A 27809-nucleotide genomic window follows, 5' to 3' on the forward strand; every position below is an offset into this window, starting at 1 on the left:
GAAAAATTGCTGCTACATTTTTAAACCTCCTAAAATGCTAACAAAATAAAAGAACATTTTACAAATGGTGCTGATGTAAAGCAGACATGTGGGAAATGTTATTTATTAATGGTTTGCTGTGGTATGACCATCTGGATTAAAGGGATAATCATTCAAACTTTGAAAATTGCTAATTTTTTAGCATTTTTCTCAAATTTTTGATATTTTCTATAAATAAACACAAAACATATTGACCTAAATTTACCATTATCATAAAGTTTAATGTGCCACGAAAAAACATTCTCAAAATCACTGGGATGAAGCGTTGCAGAGTTATTACCACATAAAGTGGTACTGGGCAGATTTAAAAAATTTGGCTCCGTCACTAAGGGGTTAAATAAAAGGAGGAGTTACCAGTGTGAGACATGTAAGGAACATAGAACAGTAGAACTGAACTTTGTCTAATAGTAAACATATTAGCAGCTGTAGATCTCACTGCTCTGCTGTATTGCAACAATGGCTGCCTGTCAGGTATAATGACACATAGCTTACCAGTGAGATTGGGAGAGCTAAGAGCGGCTATTACACATCACACTGGTAACTCCTTATTTTATTTATAATAATCTCTGGCGGCAGATTCTCATGCAGATCAGTGTCCGATCCTTGGGCTGGAACAGCTCATTTACATAGAAGAAAAACTTGGATTTTTCTGGAATAAGACTTTGAATTACAGATCACAAGGTATCTTTTTATACAGCATCCTATGATCTACAAGCCCATATTGACAGCTTAGGTGGGTTGATCCAACTGACAGATTCCCTTTAATTGCATTAAGTTACCATCCAAAGCTTTAGTCTTCAGTTTTTGTTTAATATGTGTTCAATCCTTTTTTGATTATTTACAGGTTTAGAAAGTGTATTTTACGCACTGAAAGCGCTATGGCTGGTGATTGTCTAGAAAGAACACTATTAAACATTTCAGAAGTTGAGGAGTTGGAAAATGAGACAAGAAGTGGAATAGATGATTGGGAGGAGCACAGCAGTGAATCAAGTTTCTTGTATAAGGTAAATTGCATTTCATCAAATAAATTATTTATCTTTTGAACCTTAACCGAAACCTTATATAACTTAATACACACATAGTGGATAGGTAATATATCTAACAATAATGAGAGCAAAATATTACTCTTGCATTATTACAATTTTTATAAATTACAACACTATTTTAGTACCCAATTTTGATAATTTGATGTAATTGATCCAGGAAGTGACATCTACTCTATTGTCTGTTTCTATGGACAAGAGGAAAGGAAATTTTTTTTTTTCTTCTATGTATTACTAAAATAGCATTGTTTAATGGTCCTGTATAGCTGTATAACAGTTGAATTGGTTTTCATGCCTGGTTAAACATAATTTTAAAAGAAAACAAACAGCTATGTTCACTTTCAGAGCAGCTTTTTTATTGCGCCAATACATTTTCATTTACAAAAGCAACTGCAAAAAAGTTTTTATATAAAGTGAACCAGTCACCATGAAAATGCAGCTCAAGCTGCAGGCATCCTGTTAGAGTAGGTGGAGTTGAGCAGATTTATATTAGTTTTGTGCTCTAGGGCATCATGTATTGAGTAGCAGCAAAGAAAAGATCAGACCGCATCCAAAGATACTTAACAGACAAGCCAGGCTCTGCCCCAGATCAAGATTCTAAAATGGTTTTTGATACTCGCTTTCGTGCTGCTGCCTCCCCTTTCTCACAAGTTGATATCTCCAGGGAAAATGTGATAGAAGACGCAGGAAGGAGAGACACCCACTCTAACACCTCTTCTATACCTTCCAAAAGCTGTGCTAACGCCCCTGCGGTGACACCATCTCAGAATCTGATTTTTTTTCCATAATCAATGCCAAAGATCTCCATTCTCAAATGGAGAATATTCTGACCAACACAGATATGGAAGGTTATATTACCCGCTTGGAAAATCTATATAAGTTTGAGATACGAGGCCTGAAGGCGTCAATCTCACAAGTCGCCAATAGAGTGACCCAGTTGGAATCTTCCTCTGCCACAGCTACCACAGAACAAAAGGGGCAAAGTCAAACAATAGAACGCCATTGTACACAGATTGGCTCATTATTTGATATGATAGAGGAGCTCAAGAATCGAAACCACCGCAATAATATTCGCATACAGGGTTTACCTGAAGCAACTGGCACGGCCGATCTTATTCCCACCCTTTGTGGCATATTTAATACGCTCCTGGAAAGGCCACCTACCAAAGATGTACTTATTGGCAGAGCACACCAAGCTTTAAGACCCCTCAGCAATGAGTCAGACATCTCCAGAGATGTAATTTGCAGAGTTCATTATTTCAAAACCAAAGAAGAAATTATGAGACAGTCTCGGTCCAAAGGACCTATGGATTTTGATGGGGTCCATTTACATTTTATGGCAGACTTATCTAGGTCAACCTTAGCTAAACATAGGGCTCTGCGCCCACTGTTGGAAGTTCTTAGAGAAAGAAATGTCCCCTATTGGTGGGGTTTTTCCTTCCAAGTACTAGTGCCCAACCAGCATGTAACTTTCTTTCTGAGGAACCCACACTGATTGCGTTCATTCCAAGAGGACCTGGATCTGCCAGAAATTACCATCATGGATTGGCTCGCAAAACCATTTACTCCTTTGGAGTCCTACGTGAATTGTCAACAAGTACAACAATCCCAAAGACCCAGAAGACGACCATCCTCTAGTTCTTATTCAGTTGAACATTGATATATTTGGTTGTTTGTTTCATTCTAGGAGATTCAATTAAAGTGTGTCTGTTGAATTTTGTATGTCACTCACCAAGTTCCTTTTTTAGAGTTTATATTGTGGACTTAAGCTCACCGTAAATCCTTACATTAAAATAAAACCATTAATCTTTATTATAACTATTAAAAATGTCCCAATATCGAAAAGAACAAAGACTACAACACCAGAAAAAAGTAGAATAAACACCACAGGGAGGTGCCTATCCCTGTACTGTCCCGAGTCTCCCTATCTACCAGTGGAGGTTGGCACCCTAGAAACCTGTGCAACGGCGCCCCCGCTCCATGATGGCTCTCCCTGCTGGCCCTATATAGCCCTGTTCATGGCAGGGAGGTGAAAAAAGGTATTTAGTAGGTGGGATAGAAAGAATATATATGGAAATGTATTCAATTGATGGCATATGAAATTGATGTGCACTATCTCTGTCTCTTCAAATAGATGTACAGATCCTCTCTGATGATGATCTGTCCTATATAGAGTATGTATTAGAGATGTCTTAGATTAATAGCATGAACAGTAAATATATATTCTTTCTCCATCTCTTCAATATTATGCATAGACCCTCCTTACTTGATGTAATCTGTCCTATGTTCCAATATGGCTACCTGCGGGAGTAGATACCCTGGGACCACAAGAATGGTGTCTCCACTCGTCCAAAAAGATAATGCTATATCCTTATTAAAAAATTACTAGGTATCAATAGTGTTTTAATCAGAATACTTAAGTGTAGAACATATATTAGGACAAAAGGAAAGTGACTCAGTCCAATCTAGACTAGCTTAGCTAGTGTATAAAAGGGTGGTAGTAGATAGTGGAGCAGAATTAGTTATAGTCATACAACCATGCCAAGATTGCAATTACCGTTTGTCCTTTAATAGGATCTCCTGTATATTATTCTATCTAATGTACAATACAGATATCAAAGAACTCAAATAAACATTTTGACACGTATGACCATCAAAAGAACTCCTCCTCTGTTATACACTCCTCTACATGTATATATACAGCAATCACAAAACTAGCCTCAAAAGTACAATAGTCCATATACAGATGGACAAAGTATCTGCAAATATATAATACACCACATGAGATACTCTCTAAATGAAATAAGGGAGTCTCAAACCTAGATACTTGATAAAACCATAAAGTTTTATTAATACAAATATAAAAACATTATACAAAAAAGGTGCTGGAATGTACCAAAAGAGGGACACAAAGTCCTAGGAATCCAAACACTAGACCCCATATGTACTATGGCCATATGCCAAAACAGTAAACCAGGGAATAATCATACCCCAATGAAACCCACTGCGAGTGGGGGTACAGTAAATAATGTGCTAAACAAAGCCGCCCAAAAGGCAATACATACAAAAAAGTGTGCACATAGAGTACCCCAATGAATATAGCGCAGTGGCACCTAGGTAAGACCACATGTATCCCAGATAAAAAAATGGCAAGTACATACCACTGTATAGATCGGTGTGGAAGCCCGGACGTCCCTCTGCCCCGACGCGCGTTTCGCACTGCTTCAACGGGAGGCATGTCAGGGCAGGGGAGAGACCGGTTTAAATATTGCGCTGAGGAGTTCTGATAGGCGAGAAAATGATGATAGGTGAATCCCTGAAGTGCCGGAAGTCCATTAGTGTAGCACTTCCTAGTATCACCAGATGACGTAACTGCGCCTGCGTATTGTGATAGTCCCGTAAGAAGCGACAGGTGAACCTCGCATGCGCATTCAATAAGGAACGTAACTACGTACCCGAGCTACCCAATAGGAATACAGGCCAACTAGTGACGGAAGCCTAATGGTATTACACATATAGGAGCCCAAAGTAGAGTACGCCTGCGCACTTACAACCATACCGTGGAACACAAATATGGTACGCGCTTGCGCATACAATCAAGAACGCAACTCAAACTACGTGCCAGAATTACCCGGCACGAAAAAAGACTATACAGCGTAAGTATAGGCACGCACCAGCGTAGTAAAAAATATAAGGACAGCGTAACTATCTTCACTAATGTGGGTGTATTCAATAGAACAGATGTGCATATGATAAGTTATCTAGCTGCGCCGGTATATTAGGTATGTGTATAAAACAAATGCTTACTATATTAATAGAGGCACACATACTGCAGGGAAAACTGCAACACTATAAAGTCTAAAGAATGACAAAGGTATCCAAAAGAGGACACAAATGGGAATAATAATGATATAGAAAAATAAATAAAAAGGGGGTCTATGTATATAAATAAACTAAAATAAATAAACAAATAATTGTGCTGCAGTAATATAAATAGAGACAAATGGAGCTAAATAATGACGCATGTTTTTGCGACCAAACCTGTAGATAAAACATGAGGGATCGCAAGCGGTCATGTGTGCCAATCCATCAGGGCAATTATGCCCCAATCAATCGACACTACAAGCGACCATTCTAGATCCCTCAACTAGGATCGAAGCTCAAACATGCGTACAATTCTCCATTTGCTCACAATATCTAAAAAAAATATAATACTACTTTATAACCCAAGTGCAAAATGTGATAGAAATAGTACCCTAATGGGCTATAACCCTATATCACTACAGGGTATAGTGAATAAAAGGGAAACTTACAAAATAAATACCAATAGACCTAAATCTCTTCCAAATACTCATACAATAAAGATAGTGATAAAAAATACATCATAATAGATATGTATAATATAAATAACCATCTAAAAAGCTGACATATATATATATAATTAAGTATAAAATACCCACAAGTGTCTATATAACAATATTGTGAAAGGTAAATATCTAATAATACAAGTGTCTACAAAACAAATAAGACAACCCCTGATATATAGAAAACTAACAAATACATAGATATACAAAAACCACCGCTCCACAATATCTATAAAAATGTACAACGTCCAATATAAGTCCTTCAAAGATGGGGATGAAAAAATATAATATAAAAACTTGTCCTCCATTTAGGCTCCAAATAGTCCATTTTCGATATGTATCACCACCCTTCATACATCAGAACTCCGCATATCCTTGTATCCAATCCTGAATATAGGCACCATATAGGAATCAAGAAGATTAGTATACTAAAATATAAAAAACATAAATTAGTAAAAAAAGCCAAGACAAAACTATAACATAAACAGTAAAACCAACCAAACCTCCCCCCCCAACCCCAATAAAAACCACTACTGCAAATTACGAACAAAATCTATTTAAAGAAATGCATTGAACCCAAAACTTTCGTTAAGGCCCTGTGGAGAGAGTGAACCCAATCTAAAAATCCATTGACTCTTTTTTTTGCCAGTCTTTTGCTAACGTCACCTCCTCTAAGCCCCAAATCTACTATGTCTATACCCCTGACCATGAGCATCCGTGAGTTACAATGATGATGACTTTTAAAATGCCTAGGCAGCGTTTTGAGAGTAGTGATGTCTGAAACTTTTTGAGCTTTATCTATATCCAGACAATGTTCTCGCACCCTCACCTTCAACTCACGGCTGGTCATGCCAATATATATTTTTCCGCAGGGACGTTCTGCAAAATATATAACTCCTTTGGTAGAGCAAATGATATGGGATCGAATGTCAAACTTTCTAGTATGGTCAAAGTTCGAAAAATCATGGGCCTTCCTCATGTTAGCACATCCCTTACACATCCCACAGGGAAAAAATCCTTTTGATCTCACATTTCACCTTTCTTTAGACACCCTTTTAGGATCATATGAGCTATGGGTTAGCATATCACGTAGATTAGGTGCTCTCCTGGCTACAAGTGATGGATTAGTAGGTAGAATTTTTTGGAGGATAGGATCAGTGAATAAGATACGCCAATGTCTTTTAATAATGTTTTTCAGGCTGAACCACTTATTGCTATAATTCGAAATGAACCTTACCTGATTATCCTCTTCACAACCCGCTGAAACTGGTAGATTTTTGTGAAGCAATTGCTCTCTTGGGGTATCTCTAGCTCTTATATTGCCCTTACGGACTATTCTGTGATTATATCCACGATCCAGAAAAAGTTGCTTTAAAATCTCAGATTGTTCCTCAAATTGATGATCCTCTGAACAAATTCTTCTGATGCGCAGGAATTGGCCAATAGGTATCCCCTGTATGGTAGTCTTAAGGTGGGCCGATGATGCATGCAGTAATGCGTTGGTTGACGTAGGTTTCCGATAAACCGTTGTAGATATATGGCCATTTGGGAGAACTGAAATGGATAAATCCAAAAATTCAATCTTATGCCCGAATTTAAATGACAACTTGATATTTTGTTGGTTCTTATTAAGCTCCTCCATAAATGATAACATCTCCTCTTCTGAACCTTCCCATATAAACATAATGTCATCTATAAATCGGATCCAGTTATGGACTTTATCCACATTTCGGACTCCTTCCTCTTGAAAGACCGACCATTCCCAAGCACCCATGAAGAGGTTAGCATAAGATGGGGCGCATGCTGCCCCCATCGCTGTACCTCTCAATTGTAAAAAAAAACTTTCCCATCAAAAGTAAAGGCATTGTGAGTAAGGACGAATTCCAACAATATCAAAATGAACTCCGCCATTTTACTTTCTATACCACTATGCCTCAAATATCTTCCCACAGCTTGCAGGCCATCCATATGCCTTATAGAAGAATACAGGGCCTCTACATCTGCTGTTACGAGAAGCATGTTTTCTGTGAGATGCACATTTTCCAGGTGCCCTAATGCCGCCGTAGTGTCTTTAATGTATGAGGGTAGTTGTGTCACAATCGGTTTCAAAAAATAATCTATGATGTTACAGATGATCTCACAAAGACCCTCATTTGCTGCCACAATGGGTCTACCTGGGGGATCCAGTTCATTTTTATGTATCTTGGGGATAAGATAGAAAGTTGCCAGCCTAGGGTTCATTTTAAGATGTAAATCCAACAACTTCTTAGGGATGATGTTGTTTTCAAGGGCGGCAGTCAGGATGTCTATTAATTCCATTTTGAATTTATTCATTGGGTTGAACATGAGCATTCTATATTCCTGAGAGTTATTAAGCAACTTATATGCTTGATTTTCATACATCTCATTTGGCCAGATGACGATATTACCACCTTTATCAGCCATCTTGAAAACATCATCCCATTCCCTCAACTCCCCTAATGCTCTCCTCTCTGGTGGCGTGAGATTATGGTGATTAAATTGTTTCAAGTTCTTCAATCTCCCAACATCAATTGCCACCATTTTAGTAAATGTATCCACAGCGGGCACTGTGGTGAGAGGAGGGAATCTAGTAGACTTGTTAATTAACCGCATGGGAAATCTACTTACACCAGACACGCTCTCTTCCGCCAAGGATTCAAGAATTTCCAAAGTTTCCTGTTCATTACTACCAGAAACATGTTCTCCCATGTCTCCTTTATGGTGTAGTTTTTTCAACACCAGTTTCCTGGAGAACAGATGTAAATCCTTTATGGTAGTAAACGTGTCTAGATAAGATGTAGGAGAAAAAGTAAGCCCTTTCTGCAAAACACTTTTTTGCTCATTAGTTAGTACGTGAGTAGAAAGATTAGTTACCTTCATGGAGTCCCCTTTTTTTTTATAATTCTTGTATTATTGACCTTTCCTAGAAACTTGCCTTGTAATGGGGCCAAATCTGTCTTCATAAGATGGACCTCCAGCATCACTAATCGATGAACCAGATGTTATGGATGAACTCCTAGATTGGTCTCTCCGGATAGGTGCCTTTCTGGTTGGCCATCTGAAAATTTTGTTGGATTCAAAATCCGCCAAATCGCGTTCATATTTTTTCTGCTTATTCAGACTGATGGTACCTTCCCATTTTTCCACGTTTTTATCATGTCAATAATCATTTCCTGAAAAGCCTCAGAACTTAAATCTTGTTGGAGGGATTTTTGTAGTCCATCAATTTCTGCTTCAATGGTCTTTAATGTCAATACATTTTTTTCAATAATGATATTGATAAACTCCAACGCACATGTATTTGCTGCTGCAATCCATCTATTAAGCAGATTATCATCCTCCAAATCAAATGTGGGGAATATATTAATCCGTAATCCCCTAGGAATGATTTTTTGTGTGACACAATGTTCTAGCGTAACCTTCGTCCACCAAATTTTAATTTTTTTATGTAATGCATTTCTGTATTTCCTAATATTTTCTTGTTGATTGGCAGTAGTAGAATTAGGTACAGACCCAGCACCCTTTTTAAAAATATTAGTTGCTTTCGCTTGCCAAGAACTCTCTTTGGCTCTGAAATCCATAGTGTTGGGCTCTGTTAAACAACAGCAAGTAATAATACAATCACAAAAATAGCCCCAAAAGTACAATAGTCCATATACAGATGGACAAAGTATCTGCAAATATATAATACACCACATGAGATACTCTCTAAATGAAATAAGGGAGTCTCAAACCTAGATACTTGATAAAACCATAAAGTTTTATTAATACAAATATAAAAACATTATACAAAAAAGGTGCTGGAATGTACCAAAAGAGGGACACAAAGTCCTAGGAATCCACACACTGGACCCCTTATGTACTATGGCCATATGCCAAAACAGTAAACCAGGGAATAATCATACCTCAATGAAACCTACTGCGAGTGGGGGGTACAGTAAATAATGTGCTAAACAAAGCCGCCCAAAAGGCAATACATACAAAAAAGTGTGCACATAGAGTACCCCAATGAATATAGCGCAGTGGCACCTAGGTAAGACCACATGTATCCCAGATAAAAAAACGGCAAGTACATACCATTGTATGGATCGGTGTGGAAGCCCGGACGTCCCTCTGCCCCCACTGTACTTTTGCTTTGTGCCATACTCCTGATGAACCTACAACGACTGGAGGGTTTTATGGAAGGCCTTTTGATTTTGGGGGGAGACCGCAACCTGACTATGGATAAGGTGTGGGACTCCTCATTGGGTACCTCTGATTCCCCATATACAATTATCCTCCTGGAAAAAAAACCTATCTCTACAAATTGCAGACAATGAATGTGTGGCGCGTCTTACAACATAAAGATAGAGATTACACCCACCACTCATCAGTTCACAACCCATATAGTAGAATCGACTACTTTTAGTTAGTCATCACTTTCTTAGCTGGGGTCCCTCCGTTTCTGTGGGCACTATGACCTGGTCAGACCATGTTCCTATCTTCTTCACTTTCCAGCCACCCACCTCTGTACCACGCTCATGGCATTGGCGTTTAAACCCAAACCTTGAAGACATTAACACCAAAATGCTGTAGAACAAGCCATCTGAGTTTTTGCATCATCACAGAACGAACGATACCCCCTCCCCATCCAATGAGAAGCTCTAAAATGCTTAATTAGGGGTGTCCTAATCAAAGAAGGCACTCGACTTAAGAAAGCAAAAAGCCATGTGATAGAAAAACTTTTAAAGCAAACACATTCCCTTGAACAATCCCATAAAAATCCATCTGCTGACATCTTGATTAACTTGAACAAGCAAAAAGATGAACTGAAGGGACTTCTAGACCAAAGCTACTCATAGGGAAAGGTTACAGCAGTTCTTTTATGATTATGCAGCCAAAAGTGGTGGCCCTCTAGCTAGAAGCATCTATCCTAAAGTCCCAACGACATTTATCCAATCGATACAGGATTCTACAGCATCCGTAATCAATGAATCCAAACAAATTGCTGAGGCATTCAAAGGATATTATAGCTCCCTGTATAATATTGAGGGCTAATATGTAGATATGTCACCAACCCAACTTACCGTAATTTAAAAATTGATCAATACATGAAAGACATTTTATCTGCCCTCAATACCGGATGACACAAAGGCATCCCTAGAGCAATCATTTGAAGAAGAGGAGATGCTTCAGGTCATCAAAAGCTCCCCATTTAATAAATGCTCAGGTCCAGATGGTTACTCTGCCAAATTTTATAAAACACTTGTTACGCAATTAACACCATTCTTACAATTCAACACCATGCTGAAAATGCATTTGACCATGTTAGCTGGCCATTTCTACATAGTGCTCTTAAACAAATCAATTTAGGTCCCAACATTCTCCGCAAAATAATGGCTTTATTTCAAGGACCCCCCCACCCCCACCCCCAACTAAATAGAGCCTGTAACAATTTCATTTGGAGATTAAAAAGATTGAGTCTGGCCATTACATTTTTGGCTAGATCTAAATCTCTAGGGGGGGGGCTGGCCTCCCGAATGTTCAGCTCTAACATGCTGCGGCTATGCTAGGGCGGATGGTGGCTTGGTTTCATGCTGTGAATCAGAAGCGTTGGGTCACACTAGAGTCATTACTATTATGCCGAGACTTAACTTCTCTTCCCTGGATTTCTAAGCACTTTCATTCTTCAAGGGGACCACTTCCCCCAATTAACAGATGATCTTCTTAGAGTTTGGGGCCAATTGGTAAAGAAACTTAAGATTTCTAAGATTCCAGGACCTATGACACCGATCATTGACAATCCAGAATTCTCCCCTGGAGTTGGAGTGAGTAAATTCCTAGTCTTCAACTATAAAACTAAACTCCATCAGGTCCTTGCAAATTTCATTAATATACCATCTCTAAATGAGCTTAAAGGGATGGTGCCGCAATTTTTTTTTGCTTTAAAAATGATTGTTTATATAAACAATTATTTATAATACAAAATTCATTTTTTTTTTAACTTTAATATCTTTTTTTATTATTAATAATTTTTTAGCCACTGGGCGCCACCATTTTACTTTGCAAGAGTGTAAGTGTAGCTGCACGACACTTACACTCTGCAAATACGGCAGCCCTGGGCATAGGAGTCTGCGGTCGGATGCCGACCCCATACCTATCATTGAGCTGCTCCCTGGTGTGATCTGGCCATGCCCCCTGGGCTGTCCACACACCACAGCAGAGGTAGGAGATCGGCGCTATCTTTCTGGAGCTGTGATTGCTGTGTATCTGTGAGCTCCACGTGAGAGCTGCGCTGTTGGAGGGGCAGCTCTATCTGTCTCCCACCTTCACACTATCAGCGGGCATTCCCTGTCGTCTTCTATGCTGCCTGCTGTGCTGGCTGTATTCTCTAGAGAGGATGAAGTACTGATGTCATTATTATGAGCTGCAGAGGTAACAGAGGGGGGAGGGGGAGGCTCTGTGCTGCTCCTGTCCTGCCTCTCACTGCAGCTACTCATCAGGACATCAGACCGTGGTGTTTCTATTCCTGCACTGTGCTGAGCCATGTATCTAAACCTATTCTGTGATACTGACTGCTAACCCATGTATCTAATCCTATACTGTGCTGAGCCATGTATCTAAACGTATTCTGTGTGATGCTGTGCTGAGCCGTGTATCTAATTCTATACTGTGATACTGACTACTAAGCCATGTATCTAAACCTATTCTGTGTGATACTGTGATGAGCCATGTATCTAATGTATCTATTCCTACACTGTGATGCTGTCTGCTGAGCAGTGCATCTAATCCTCTCCTGTGTGACACGGTCTGCTGACCCATGTACCTAATCCTATTCTGTGTGATTGTCTGACGACCCCGTGTATCTTATCCTCTCCTGTGTGATACTGACTGCTGAGCCGTGTATCGAATCCTCTCCTGTGTGATAGTCTGCTGAGCCGTGTATCTAATCTGCTCGTGTGATACTGTCTGCTGACTCGTGTATCTAAACCTATCCTGTGATACTGTGTTGAGCCGTGAATCTAATCTCCTGTGCGATACAGTCTGCTGAGCCATGTATTATGTGAGAACACTGGCGGTATTATGTGAGTATATGGTGGTATTATCTGAGAAGTATATGGCGGTTTTATGTGTGAAGTATATGGCAGTATTATGTGTTCTCTATATGTCGGTATTATGTGAGATCTATATGGCGGTATTATGTGTGAAGTATATGGCGGTATTATGTGAGAACACTATGGCATTGTTATTTGCGATCTATATGATGGTATTATGTGCGAACTATAGGACAGTATTATGTGTGATCTGTATGGCGGTATTATGTGAGAACACTATGGCAGTATTATCTTCAGAAAGGGGACCCAATCTAGGGTGGTTCTGGTTGAGCAGCTGCACACGGGTCTGGGGTAATAGATGGGGGAGCATGACCTCCAGTTAGGTGCAGTCAGGGGAGGGCTGGCGAGGAAGCTGAAGAGAGGGGTCTCATTTTTATCGTTACTATATGGCTACATTTCCCCTCAGCGTCACCCCGGACTGCGCCTGTCGCCTCGCTTTCACACATCGCCAGGACAGGATGGAGAAGACAGGATCTGAGGAGGGGAATGGGGTCTTAGCATGCAATGTCTGCATCAGAACAGGCCTTCAAGACAGAAAGGTTTCCTGCATTTGTGTGGAGCAGTCGGTCCATCCATGTGTATAAAAGACAGCGCTCTATGTACAATCCCTGGCTGCTCCGCGCACCAAACATGGTGCTGCTGTCACCCTGCTCCCTCCACCATATATCTCCCAGAATCCTTGCCGCCTGCCATCCTTTGTGACTGTCTACTTGTCAGTATAAGGCCGGGATCACACATACGCGAGATACGGCTGAGTCTCACAGTTGAAAACCCAGCTCTGGCATCGGCACTCCGAAGCGTGCAGCTCCATGTGTTGCTGTGCGGCCGCACGCTCCGCTCCGGAGTGCCGGCGCCAGAGCTGGGTTTTCACCTGCGAGACTCGGCCGTATCTCGCGAATGTGTGACCCCAGCCTTACTCTGCAGTCACCAACAAAATGGCTGCTCACTGGGTTCCTGAATATCATCCTCTCTTATTCCTTAGCAAACACCCAGGAGGGGAGGAGACATCACACACGTCAGCAGACTCCGCCCATAATTACTGCAGTGCAGTAATGTGAGCTAGTTGTACACTAGGTTTTTGCCAAATTTTGTTAGCTGCTCCCCCTAGTGTTTAAAAGTGGAAATGCCAAACCTTTTCAAATTATTTTTTATATTTTACTAAATTATAAACAAATGATATTTTTTATGAACATTTAAACATTAATTCTTTAAATTTTTTCAATCGCTGGAAAAAAAATATTTTGATGGCACCTTCCCTTTAAAGGTCTCTACCCCGATCAAACCATACCTTGGTTTTCATACCTCCAGTTCTGTTCTTTCTTTGATTCCCTTCAACCTTTCTCAGTGCTCGATTCTGACCCTTCTCAGTTTGATTAGTTGCTGATCGGAGAAGTTGCACCCAAGCATACGATCTTCCAAATATATTATATTTTGTCATCTCAGACTAATAGAGAGCTCCTATGGTTCAAGAAAGAGTGGGATGACCTTCTCGCAGGAGCAATGGAGCAAATCTTTCTTTTGCACACATACTTCCATTGGCTTGCAAAGCTCAAAAAAAAAATTACAAAATCATAACTAGAAGGTATTGTTGCCCAGCAGATCTTCATAAGATATTTCCCTCTGTCTCCAATAAATGCTGGAGATGTGAAAATGCTGAAGGCACTATGCGTCATATCTGGTGGGAATTCCATCAAATAAGTGGCCTGTGGAGCAAAGTCTTTGATGTTCACAAAAACATTACAGGGAAATCATCACCTAGACCTCCCCAAGTCGGACTTCTTTCTATGATACCAGGATCTTTTAACCCCTTAACGACCGCCAATACGCCTTTAACCGCGGCAGTTAAGGGTACTTGAACCACAGCGCCGTTAATTAATGGCGCTGTTGAAAAAGTTAATTGCGCCCCCCAGAGTCGGATTTTCTCTGGCGTCTCGGTTGTCGGGGGTAGCCGAGACCCCAAAGAACATGATTCGGGGGTTTTTACCAACCCCCCAGTTCGATTGCCAATAATTAACCGTTTGCCGGCGATCACAAAAAAAACGCGATTTCCCTTTTAATTTCCCTGTCTTCCAATGTGATCGCACATCAGAGGACAGAGAAATTGGGTCCCCGATAGCCCCCCAATACTCACCTGTCTCCCCCGGTGCTCCTTGTGGATCCCAATGGGCGCCGCCATCTTTTTCCGGCAAAAAAAATAACGGGCGCATGCGCAGTGCGCCCGCCGGCCGGCACCCGGAGGATCTTTGGGGTCTCGGCTGCCGGGGGTAGCCGAGACCCCAAAGAACATTATCAGGGTCAGTTTTTACCGACCACTGTTTTTGCGATCACCGGTAATTAACTGTTTACCGGCGGTCGCAAAAAAAACGATCTGTCATTCTCTGTCCTCTGATGTGATCGCACAGAGAAATAGGGGGATTCGGGGACCCTGTTATACTTACCGGTGTCCCTGGGTCCTCCTGCATCCCCTCCTGCCCGCCGGCTTCTTCATCGGGAAAGAAATTGGCGGGCGCTCTGCGCCGGCAGGAGAGAGGAGTTGGGGCTAAATTTAGGGTTAGGGTTGGGGCTAAATTTAGGGTTAGGGCTAGGGTTAGGCTTCTTTCACACTTGCGTCGGTACGGGGCCGTCGCAATGCGTCGCCCCGACATACCGACGCACGTTGTGAAAATTGTGCACAACGTGGGCAGCGGATGCAGTTTTTCAACGCATCTGCTGCCCAGTCTATGTCCTGGGGAGGAGGGGGCAGAGTTATGGCCACGCATGCGTGGAAATGGCGGACGTGACGTACAAAAAAAAAAAAAAAGGTTAGGTTGAACACAACGGATCCAGTGCACGACTGGCGCGACATGTGGCCATCCGTCGGCAATACAAGTCTATGGGCAAAAAAGGCATCCTGCGGGCACATTTGCAGGATCCGTTTTTTGTCCAAAACGACAGATTGCGACGGATGCCACACGACGCAAGTGTGAAAGTAGCCTTAGGGTTGGGGCTAAAGTTAGGGCTAGGGTTAGGCTAAAATTAGGGCTAGGGCTAAAGTTAGGGTTAGGGTTGGGGCTAAAGTTAGGGTTAGGGCTAGGATTAGGGTTGGGGCTAAAGTTAGGGCTATTGTTGCGGCTAAAGTTAGAGTTAGAGTTGGGATTAGGGTTAGGGTTTGGGTTAGGGTTGGCATTAGGGTTACGCTTGGGATTAGGGTTAGGTTTGGAATTAAGGTTAGTGTTGGGATTAGGGTTAGGGGTGTATTGGGATTAGGGTTAGGTTTGAGGTTAGGGTTGAGATTAGTATTAGGGGTGTGTTGGATTTAGGGTTTTGATTAGGCTTATGGTTAGGGTTGACATTAGGGTTGTTTTGGGGTTAGGGTTGTGATTATCGTTAGGGTTGTGATTGGGATTATGGATCGGGTTGGGATTAGGGTTAGGGGTGTGTTGGGGTTAGGGTATGGAGATAGAATTGGGGGGTTTCCACTGTTTAGGTACATCAGGGGGTTTCCAAACGACAGCCAATTTTGCGCTCAAAAAGTCAAATGGTGCTCCCTCCCTTCTGAGCTCTGCCGTGCGCCCAAATAGTGGTTTACTCCTACATATGGGGCATCAGCGTACTCGGGATAAATTGGACAACAACTTTTTGGTTCCAATTTCTCTTGTTACCCTTGTGAAAATAAAAACTTGGGGGCTAAAAAATCTTTTTTTGTGGGGAAAATTTTTTTTTTTATTTTCACGACTCTGCATTATAAACTTCTGTGAAGCACTTGGGCATTCAAAGTTCTCACCACATATCTAGATAAGTTCCTTAAGGGGTCTAGTTTCCAAAATGGTGTCACTTGTGGGGGGTTTCCACTGTTTAGGCACATCATGGGCTCTCCAAACGTGACATGGCGTCTGATCTCAATTCCAGCCAGTTCTACATTGAAAAAGTAAAACGGCACTCCTACTCTTCCAAGCTCTGCGGTGCGCCCAAACAGTGGTTTACCCCCACATATGGGGTATCGACGTACTCAGGAGAAATTGCACAACAACTTTTGTGGTCCAATTTCTCCTGTTACCCTTGTGAAAATAAGAATTTGTGGGCGAAAAGATCATTTTTGTGTAAACAAATGCAAATTTTTAATTTTTACGGCTCTACGTTATAAACTTCTGTGAAGCACTTGGGGGTTCAAAGTGCTCACCACACATCTAGATAAGTTCCTTAAGGGGTCTAGTTTCCAAAATGGTGTCACTTGTGGGGGGTGGGGGGTTTCCACTGTTTAGGCACATCAGGGGCTCTCTAAACGTGACATGGCATCCAACCTCAATTCCAGCCAATTCTGCGTTGAAATAGTCAAATGGCGCTCCTTCACTTCCAAGCTCTGCGGTGCGCCCAAACAGTGTTTTACCTCCACATATGGGGTATCGGCGTATTCAGGAGAAATTGCACAACAAAATTTATGGTTACATTTCTGTTTTACACTTGTGAAAATAAAAAAAAATGGTTCTGAATTAAAATGTTTGCAAAAAAAAGTTAAATGTTCATTTTTTCCTTCCATGTTGTTTCAGTTCCTGTGAAGCACGTAAAGGGTTAATAAACTTCTTGAATGTGGTTTTGAGCACCTTGAGGGGTGCAGTTTTTAGAATGGTGTCACACTTGGGTATTTTCTATCATATAGACCCCTCAAAATGACTTCAAATGTGATGTGGTCCCTAAAAAAAAATGGTGTAAAAATGAGAAATTGCTGGTCAACTTTTAATCCTTATAACTCCCTAAGAAAAAAAAATTTTGGTTCCAAAATTTTGCTGATGTAAAGTAGACATGTGGGAAATGTTATTTATGAACTATTTTTCGTGACATATCTCTCTGATTTAAGGGCATAAAAATACAAAGTTTGAAAATTGCTAAATTTTAATTTTTTTTGCCATATTTTTTTCATAAATCGCACGTAATATCAAAGAAATATTACCACTAACATGAAGTACAATATGTCACGAAAAAACATTCTCAGAATCAGCAGGATCCGTTAAAGCGTTAGAGTTATAACCTCATAAAGTGACAGTGGTCAGAATTGTAAAAATTGGCTCGGTCACTAAGGGGTTAAATCTATCAAAAGAGGATTGCTGAGGCACTGTGTTTCCGCAACTAGAAGCGTCATTTCCAGACGCTGGCGTTCTAGAATCACTCCAGCTATCCAAGAATGGTCTCTTGAAATGGATTTTTTGTGTAGAATGGAATGACTCTCTTTTCATAATAAAATTATCTCGGACGACTTTTTCCATACTTGGCAAGGATGGATTTTTATTCAGAGATTCTCCGGAGTACTCCTCAATCCTTCTGTCATATTAAAGACACCATTATATAGTATTTGTACATATCTGAATCTGGGTGGATTGCTCTTCTCTTCCTGTCCCCTTAGGATCTATTCTTGACTATTCCAATTGTTATAATTTTCTACTAAAAGTTATTTTCTTTCCTTTGTCAGGCTTGACAAAGCCCAACTTGATTGCAAGAACTTAAATCGCATATCCGAATACCCCCTTTTTTAAGAAAAGTATGACATATTAACAAATTGTTAATTGATGTTAGCATATTATCTTAATACTTTTGAAACCTTTTGACAGTATCACTATGGTCTTTACCACTATAATGAAATCTAACTCTTTAGTCTTTAGTTGTATTTAGAAATGTTGTAACTACTGTATATATTCGAGTATAAGCCGACCCGAGTATAAGCCGACCCCCCTAATTTTGCCACAAAAAACTGGGAAAACTTATTGACTCGAGTATAACCCTAGGGTGGAAAATGCAGCAGCTACCGGTGAATTTCAAAAATAAAAATAGATGCTACATACCATTCATTATTGCCCCATAGATGCTCCATATAAAACTGTGCCATATAGAATGCTCTGCACCGTTCATTATGGCCCCATAGATGCTCCTTATAAAGCTGTGCCCTATATGCTCTGCACCGTTCAGTTTGGCCCCATAGATGCTCATTATAAAGCTGTGCCCTATATGCTCTGCACCGTTCAGTTTGGCCCCATAGATTCTCATTATAAAGCTGTGCCATATATGCACTGCACCGTTCAGTTTGGCCCCATAGATGCTCCACATAAATCTGTGCCATATATAACGCTGCTGCTGCAAAAAAAAAGCAAAACACATACTTGCCTTTCTTGCTTGCAGCTCCTCAGCGTCCGGTCCCGGCGTCTATCTGCACTGACTGATCAGGCAGAGGGCGCCGCGCACACTATATGCGTCATCGCGCCCTCTGACCTGCACAGTCAGTGCGGAGAGACGCCGGGAAGATGGAGCGGCGCCCGGCGTGTGGAACGGGCACAAGTGAATATGTAATACTTACCTGCTCCCGGCGTCCCGCTCCTTCTCCCGGACAGCTGGTCTTCGGGTGCCGCAGCTTCTTCCTCTATCAGCGGTCACTGGCACCGCTCATTAGAGGAATGAATATGCGGCTCCACCCCTACGGGAGTGGAGTCCATATTCATAAGTTTAATGAGTGGTCCCACGTGACTGCTGTACAGGGGAAGAGCTGCGGCACCCGAAGACCATGGGACAGGCAGGGGGAGAGCCAGGAGCCCCGGAAGCAGGTGAGTATGCGACACTCCTCTCTCCCCCTCACCCGCCTACCTTGCCACAGACTGTGACTCGAGTATAAGCCGAGAGGGACACTTTCAGCCCAAAAATTTGGGCTGAAAATCTCGGCTTATACTCGAGTATATACGGTATATGCTGTTCTCAATTAATAAATAAACTAGTTTATGAAAAAATAAATTAGTTTTGTGAGAAAAGACTTTGCATAACCTGTGTTTTCATTACTTAGACCACTGCTCTTTCTGGGTTTCCAGTCCAGTGGGCTGTCTTATCAGTAACTGACAGCTTTCTCTATTTACAGTTTGTTGTGGAAACCTCTCTTTACGGAGTGCTTAGGGGAGGAGTCTCAAGGGGTCTTGCATGTTTTTCTAGGTTTGACCAAATTAAGGCGGCAACCCGTAAGAGACTAAGCATAAATACACACGTCTCCTTCTGTATGCAAAGCCTGTCCGCCGGAAAATCTGGGAGGAAAATGCGGTGGAGAGGGGGGCCTCTTATAGTCCGAATGTAGGCTTACTAGTGGTGACGGCAGTGGTGGAGCAGAGTCCTTTCCTCATGAAGCCGGCGGTGACAGAAGTCTGGCGATGCTATGGGCCTGGTATTGGAAGTGAGCAGAGTAGAGTGCATCATTGGTTTCCTGGTGACCATTTTCCTGAAGCTGTGGGCCACTGGAGGCATGGATTACATTGGATCAGGGAGTATACAGTGGTTTTTTATTTTTATTTTTTTTACACGTGATCGAGGGCTTCTGGGGTTAGTTGTATGGTGAGTATATGCTGTATGTTTTATGTACTGTATGTCTGTGTATGTGTGTTTTTTTTTTTTTTAACACTTGAACACAGTAGCCGGATGATGGGACTACCACTGTCCCAGCATCCGACTACCTGTCGCTGTAGCAGTCATAGCCGCACACCCATGCACGCACAGACACACACAAACACCCGCACACAGACACTCACGTCTTCTCTGCACATACACAGTCTCCGCCCACACACTCTCCCCCCTCCCGATCTTCATCGTTTCTCGCACTCAACTCCGTAGCAAATCCACAGATCTTTTTTAAACCTGCAGTTTTGCTGCAGAATGACCTGACACGATAGAAGTCATTATGTGCAGAAACTCTGCAGAACCACAAAAAGAATGGACATTCTGCAAAAAAAAGCTGCAATTCCACGTGTTTTTTTCCCCAGCATGTGCACACCAAATGTCAATTTCACATAGACTAACATTGCTTGTGCACTACACTGCGGATTTGATGCAATTCCGGGCTTCCAAAAACTCTGTGGATCCGCATCAAAATCTGCAACATGTGCACATAGCCTTAAGCCTTTTTAGTGGTTGTGGTGACACAACAATACCAGGTGAGTACGATTTCCTTTGGTCTCCCCACTGCTACTCGGATAAAACCCTGTTGTGCTTATTTTTGTACCTGCTTTTCCTTTCTCATGGCTAGTATACCTGGCAGAGGTAGTTGCACTGCTTCTTTAGCTGCCTAGTCGGCCAAGGCATTCCCTGCTGCAATGGGGAGTATGTACCCATGTATGTCCCGATGATTTGACTTTAGGTATCCTTTTGGGGAAGGGTGAGTGCTATGAGTAGCTGCCTTACCACCTGCATTTTCTTTATAGGTTTACCAGCAGATGTCAGTAAATTACAGCTCAGCCAAATTGTGCGAAAGACACGTGTGATCCTTTAAAATATATCTGAAGACCAAAAATGCATTAATTGCTCCCCTCACCTTACACGACCGCACAACAGGAGGTTGCCTGCTCATCATAATAGACACAGAAAACAGAGGTTAAATAGCTTCTCACCACCTCCTTGTTATGAAAGGCAATTCCGTATCACAATGGACATGGAGGTCAGAGCACATAAAGTGATCTGACAATAACCCAAAATAATAGAACGAGCTCTGAGACGTGGGAACTCTGCAGACCGCAATCCCTGATCCTCTCCAAACACAACTAGAGGCAGCCGTGGATTGCGCCTAACTCTACCTATGCAACTCGGCACAGCCTGAGAAACTAACTAGCCTGAAGATAGAAAAAATAAGCCTACCTTGCCTCAGAGAAATACCCCAAAGGAAAAGGCAGCCCCCCACATGTAATGACTGTGAGTAAGATGAAAAGACAAACGTAGGGATGAAATAGATTCAGCAAAGTGAGGCCCGATATTCTAGACAGAACGAGGATAGGAAAGATAACTTTGCGGTCTACACAAAACCCTAAAGAAAACCACGCAAAGGGGCAAAAAGACCCTCCGTACCGAACTAACGGCACGGAGGTACACCCTTTGCGTCCCAGAGCTTCCAGCAAAACAAATAGACAAGCTGGACAGAAAAAATAGCAAAGAAGCACTTAGCTATGCAGAGCAGCAGGCCACAGGAATGATCCAGAGAAACACAAGTCCAACACTGGAACATTGACAGGAAGCATGAATCAAAGCATTAGGTGGGGTTAAGTAGAGAAGCACCTAACGACCTCACCAGATCACCTGAGGGAGGAAACTCAGAAGCAGCAGTACCAGTTTCCTCCACAAACGGAAGCTCCCAGAGAGAATCAGCCGAAGTACCACTTGTGACCACAGGAGGGAGCTCTGCCACAGAATTCACAACACCTCCTATTCTCAGTATTTTTCCTGTCGCTAGGGTCGTGAAGAGATCATCCTGGTGTTCTGCGGTCAGCAGACCCTGGGACTGAAAGAATACCTGCCGAGCAGTGAGGCTGAACTCGCCGCTTTCCTCTCGATCTTCTCTTGTGTTTCCTGTGCCTATGGGCAATCCTGATCAGAGGTGGGAAGGGGGCCTCCCGTGTCTCCCTAGCCTCTCTGCTACCACCATGCTGGTGTGCATTGGAATTGATGCGGTGCACCAGTCCCTTTCAATTGACAACACTAACGGCTGTGATACATCGTGAAACGCATAGCGTTTTCAGACCTTCTGGGCGAGAACATCAAGGAATCGACAGGAGGAGGATGCCGATTGCCTTCCAAGGTGTCCTCCAGATTGGAGTCACAGGAGGATTCTTCAGGAAGGGGAGGAGTCGCTTAAGTTGGATGCTTACTTTGCTGGGTCATAGTCATTTCTCTTTGTGACCCTGACAAGAAGGTAGGACCGATCACGATATTGATGGGGGTGCTTCTTCTCTTCACTCTGCATCTGCTGAACCTAGTTCAAACCCAGGCTCAGTAAGCAATCCTACGGTAGTTGTCTCATTTTTGTTCATATGAAATGGTTATTATTACCTTCTTCCCCTACTAGAATCCTACACCAAAAGCAAGAGCTAAATCTACTGGTTGTAGATGTGCCATTTGTAACCATAAGCTCCCATCCTCGCAGTTATGTCAGGAGTGCACACAAAAGTTTGTGAGGGATAAAAAAAAAAAGTCTCTTATAGAGCGGTTAAGGGGGAAGGTACATTAGGAAATAAAGACTTCCCTAGCATGATGGATGTTCACATGGATAGCTTTTATTTCAACCTGGATTTAAGCATCAAGCTTTTTCTTGCCTGTGCGTTTGCTTGGGAGCAACACAGAAATCGCGAAAGACTGAAATGGACACGGCCTAGGCGTTTTTGGCAACACACCATTATCGAACTCCGTGAGAGCCGTGGAGCCTATCACATGCTATATGGCGAGCTTAATGCCAGGTCGGACAAATTCCCGGAATATACCCGGATGTCGTAAGACTCTTTTTGTGATTTGTTTGGTCGTGTCCAAGGAGCCATACGGAGAAAGGACACCCAGCTCTGTCGAGCGATTCCACCAGAGGAACGTCTGCTGGTTACATTAAGGTACGTAAAAATTTCTAAACAAATGCCAGTCATAATTATTGTTGGTCTGACATGTATTCTTTGTATTTTCCTTTATGTCTTTAGCAGAACAACACCATAAATAGAATTGATTGTAATTTATTTTTTATTTATTTTATTACAGATTTTTGGCATCCGGAGAGAGCTTATCATCCCTCGTCTTCCAATACCGGCTTGGAATTTCCACCCTGTCCGTGATAGTTGCGGACACCTGCCGGGCTTTGTGGAACGTTCTCCAGGATGAATTTATACCCCTACCCACGATGACATGTGGATGGGAATTGCAGAGAAATTCTGGAGTGTGTGATTTCCCCAACTGTTTGGGTGCGGTGGATGGAAAGCACATACGCATTATCAAACCAGCCAGAACAGGATCGGAGTTTTTTAACTATAAAAAATATTGTTCTGTTGTGCTCATGGCAATAGCAGATGCAGACTGTCGCTTCTTCGTCGTGGACATTGGAGCTTTTGGCCATGGCAAGGATTCCCAGACTTTCAAGAACTCGGATATGGGCCGCCGTACGTATGGGAAAAATTTTAATTTTCAAATTTTCCACAACCTCTCCCCAACACTGAAGGCCCACCAATGCAAATTATTATGGTTGGGGATGAGGCCTTTCAGATGTGTGAAAACTTACTGAAGCAATATTCCAGTCAGGACTTGAACCACACTAAAAGGGTCTTTAACTACAGACTGACCAGGGCCTGAAGAACAGTAGAGTGTACCTTTGGGATTCTAGTCTCAAAATGGCGCATTCTTGCAACAGCCATTAATCTAAAAATGGAGACAGTCGATGAGGTGGTCAAAGCCTGTGTGGTTCTCCACAATTAAATAATGGCTAAGTAGCGACCCAACATTGAACTGGATGAAGCAGTTGCAAACCCATTGCCAGATTACCAGCATCACCCGCTGCGGTCAACTGCTGAAGTTGGCCACATGCGGGACCAATTTGCTGCCTTTTTTTATTCTGATATTGGACGTGTGGCATGGCAGGACAATATTGTGTAAAATGTCCTGTTGGGTTTGGGTCTGTACCAGTTATGTTTTAAATGTTACTAATAGTTGTTGTTAATAAACTACGTGTTTTGTTATCTTGATCGTGTGTAACGCTCGCGCCGAGACTGGTTGGTGCGGGCGCCTGGGGGTGTGGCCCCACTGGACCACAGACCGAACTTCCCTGGAAGGGGCGTAACTAAGTAGCTTCCTAGGTGTTCGCTGGAGCCTCTGATGGTGAGGTCTGACTTGTGCAATAGGAAGATACCAGGTACCACTCCAGGGTGGAGTTGGACTGTGGATGCTGATCCCACCGGGGACAAGACACGAGCAGGCAGGCACGGCTGTGACACTGGCTGACAGATGGGTATGGCAGAGGCCCCGACGGGCGGACTGGCTTGACGGAGATACAGGCAGACGGGTGCGGCTGGCACTCAGGCAGATAGGCGGGCACGGCTGGCACTGGCAGACAGGACTGATACTCTGGTAGGAACTGGTATTCAGATGGATGTATGGAAACAGGTAAGAACCTGTTCAGACTGGAGAATATAAAGAAATAGGTAGAGACCAGTATGGAAGTTGCAGAGTGAAGATAGAGCCAGAGTGGAAGCAAAGCTGAATCTCAGGAGGCAGAGTAAGAGTAGGAGGTGGAGCTAAGAGAAGAGAAGGAGAAGGCAGAGCTATGAGCAGAGAAGAAGGCAGAACCAAGGATGGAGCTGCAGGGGGCGGAGCCAAGAGCGGACATGCTGGAGGCAGAGCCAAGAGCGAGCACGCTGGAGGCGGAGCCAAGAGCGGGCACGCTGGAGGCGGAGCCAAGAGTGGGCACGCTGGAGGCGGAGCCAAGAGCAGACACACTGGAGGCGGAGCCAAGAGCGGGCACACTGGAGGCGGAGCCAAGAGCGGGCACGCTGGAGGCGGAGCCAAGAGCGGGCACGCTGGAGGCGGAGCCAAAAGCGGACACGCTGGAGGCGGAGCCAAGAGCGGAGTCACTGGAGGCGGAACCAAGAGCCAGAACCGCAGGAGATAACGCCAAGAGCAAAAGACGTAGAACCGCAAGGAGCGAAGCCTGGTAGAACCGCAAGGAGCAGAGCCGCAGAGCAAGGTCAGAGTGCAGAGCTGAGAGCAAAGCCACAGAGTGTAAAGCAAGGTCAGAGTGCAGAGCAAAGTTACAGAGAGCAGAGCTGAGAGAAATGCTGAGACACACAGAACCACAGGTTGTGGTAGAACTGAGCAGAGAGAAGCAGAACCACAGACAGCGGCGAACAGAGCAGAAAGATAAGACGGAGGTACACACAGCAGAGTGGGAAATGACAAATGACAAAGGAGGAACAGGAACGGACTTAGACCAGAGTTCAGACAGGAACGGACACGGATACACAAACAGAACACAGATGAAGGCCTGCAGTATTGCAGCCCTCTGAGACAGGAAACAGACACGACCTGGCAGCTCAGTAGCAAGTGCTAACTGAGGGAAATAGTTTGCTTAGGCATCCTCCAATGGGTGAGGATGCCTTAAGTATCAGAGGCCACGAGGCTATTGGCCAGAAGCACCTTAGGGAGGTGCACAGTCTCAATAAGAATCTGGAGTGGCTGGCGCCGCCCCTCTGTGCACACAGCCAGGAAGTGTACACAGAGCAAGCCGCCATGAAGCACATGGCATGGAGCCGGCAGCAGACAGACCTCACAGCATGGCACTGGGTGAGTGAGTTGATGTAACAGGCAGATGGGGAATGGAAGGCCATGCAGTGATGCCGCCAGGGTTGTTACACCGTGTCTATGTATTTCCTCTACAAACCACTTATGTTGTTAGTGGTAAGGTGGTTGACGTCATTGCGTCCTGATTCTGTTCTGCAGTATCTATTGGATGCAGACTGAAGAGACGATGGCTGTTTAATACAAACAGATTGATACTCATCAAGTCAGAAGTAATGAATACATGATGCACATATTACAGCCTCATGAATTCACTATTTCTGACACATGTCCAGGTGAGTATAGATATGCCTTGTATGACCTCCATCGTCCCTTCACTTTGTGTGAAATAGATTATGTACACAGAAGAGAAAATGGAGGTTATACAAGGCAGTTCTCTACTCACCAGGTCAGGTGTCCTAAGTTTTTGGACACATGACCTGTTGAGTATAGTTCTGCTTTGTATTGCCGCCATTTACTCTTCAGTCTGAAACACTAGTCACAGAGTAAGCAGAAGGAAGAGATTATGGAGAAAATGCAAGTATACCAAACACACACAAAGCTGCAGTGTTGTACTTGCTAACTACTGGAGCTATGAGGTGGCAAAAAAAGCGTGTGGCGCAGTGTTTTATTTGGCGCACGGTGTGTGTTGCCGGCGGCAAAATACACAATTAACCAAACATTTTTGGGGCATAAAACAATTTTTACACCAAAAAAGAAAAGTTAACTTCTCCTGCTTGGGAAACAGGTGCCGGAAACAGGGGGTATGTAGCTGTGAAGCTTGACTCACTGTGGACGACGCAGGGGTGGCAGGAGAAGGGGCAATTAAATTACTGGGGTCTGGCAGATCTAGGATGGGGCTCGTCGAATGAGAGGGCAGAGACACACTGGAAGGGTGTGACAAACCAGACATTACAGACACATTGGGAGGTGAGGGGGGAGTGATAGCAATAGGCTTCTGTTTCTTTTTGCCTTTCCCTTTGTGGGATCGGCGCTGCGGTACGGGGAGCCTCGTTGGGCTAATTTCTAGCGGCCTGGCCATGATGGGTGACCTGTCAGGGTCCGTGTGCCGCTGCTGCTGCGTGGTTGTGATGGTGGGGAAGGCCATGCCAGGGTCCATGTGTCGCTGCTGCATGGTTGTGGTGGGGAAGGCCATTCCAGGGTCCGTGTGCCGCTGCTGCTGCATGGTTGTGGTGCTGGGGAAGGCCATGCCAGGGTCCGGCTGCTTCTGTTGCTGCTGCTGCATGGTGGTGGCAGTGGAGGAGGTCCAAGCAGGAGCAGCAGATGTCATGGTGGTGGCGGAGGGCTGTCCAACAGCACTCGGCATGGTAGTGGTGCTGTAGTGGTGTCCAGCAGTGCTTGGAATGGAGGTGGCGGTGCAGTGGTATGCAGCAGAGGTCGGCATTGAGGTCAAGCGTGACATTGTAGGCACAGGTGGATATGCCGCCACTGACTGCTGAAATTACCGACTCTGCTACATAGCCTGTATGTAAGCAGCATTGTTGGCCTGCATGACACTAAGCTGGAGATCAGGAGTGTAACGGGGTCTACCAATCTGGGGAATATCGTGTCCCCTCTGCCCAGGGGCGCAGCCTGTGGGCTGATGCATTAGGGACATGCATCTCACATGGAACCTGTTATACATACATATAACTGCACAACATATTCTGGGTGCTGAGTGGTTCCGTAACATGTAACACGGCTCCCCTTTTCAGCGAAGCGATCGGCATGCACAGTCTGATCCTTAACGGATCGGTTTGGGGATGACCGAAGTTTACGGGGTTGGTACAAGTTCCGTTTGTCGACTTAGTCCATCGGCATTACCGTTTTGTTTGCCGGGTCTGTAGTGGATGGTGAAGTCCAGACGTTGTAGGGCTAATCTCCACCGCAGCAATCTGGCGTTGTCTCCGACCCGATTAAGCCAGACTAGGGGATTATGGTCCGTTAGGAGGGAAAACTGTCGTCCATACAAATATGGTTGCAACTTTTTGAGTGCCCATACTACCACCAGGCACTTCTTCTCGATGGCCGCATAGCTTACTTCACGGGGCAGTAGTTTCCAGCTCAGGTAAGTTACCGGGTGTTCTTGGCCGTCCGGCCCGACTTGGCTCAGTACTGCCCCAATCCAAACATAGAAGCGTCTGTGTGAACAAGGAAACGTTTAGTTGGATCGGGTGCGGCCA

General features: G+C 43.6%; 1 protein-coding gene across 5 annotated transcripts in view; it reads left to right on the forward strand.

Moving 5' to 3' along the window:
• The window catches only part of TNRC18 (trinucleotide repeat containing 18), a 672655-nt gene that overhangs the window by 294288 nt on the left and 350558 nt on the right, over positions 1-27809 (forward strand). For all 5 annotated transcript variants that reach the window (XM_069733831.1, XM_069733830.1, XM_069733832.1 and 2 more), the window contains one exon: positions 884-1043. In XM_069733831.1, the coding sequence (XP_069589932.1) occupies positions 884-1043 (160 nt within the window). The remainder of the gene's footprint in view (positions 1-883; positions 1044-27809) is intronic.

The sequence above is a fragment of the Ranitomeya imitator genome, chromosome 7, assembly GCF_032444005.1.
Source record: "Ranitomeya imitator isolate aRanImi1 chromosome 7, aRanImi1.pri, whole genome shotgun sequence".
Classification (NCBI taxonomy): domain Eukaryota; kingdom Metazoa; phylum Chordata; class Amphibia; order Anura; family Dendrobatidae; genus Ranitomeya; species Ranitomeya imitator.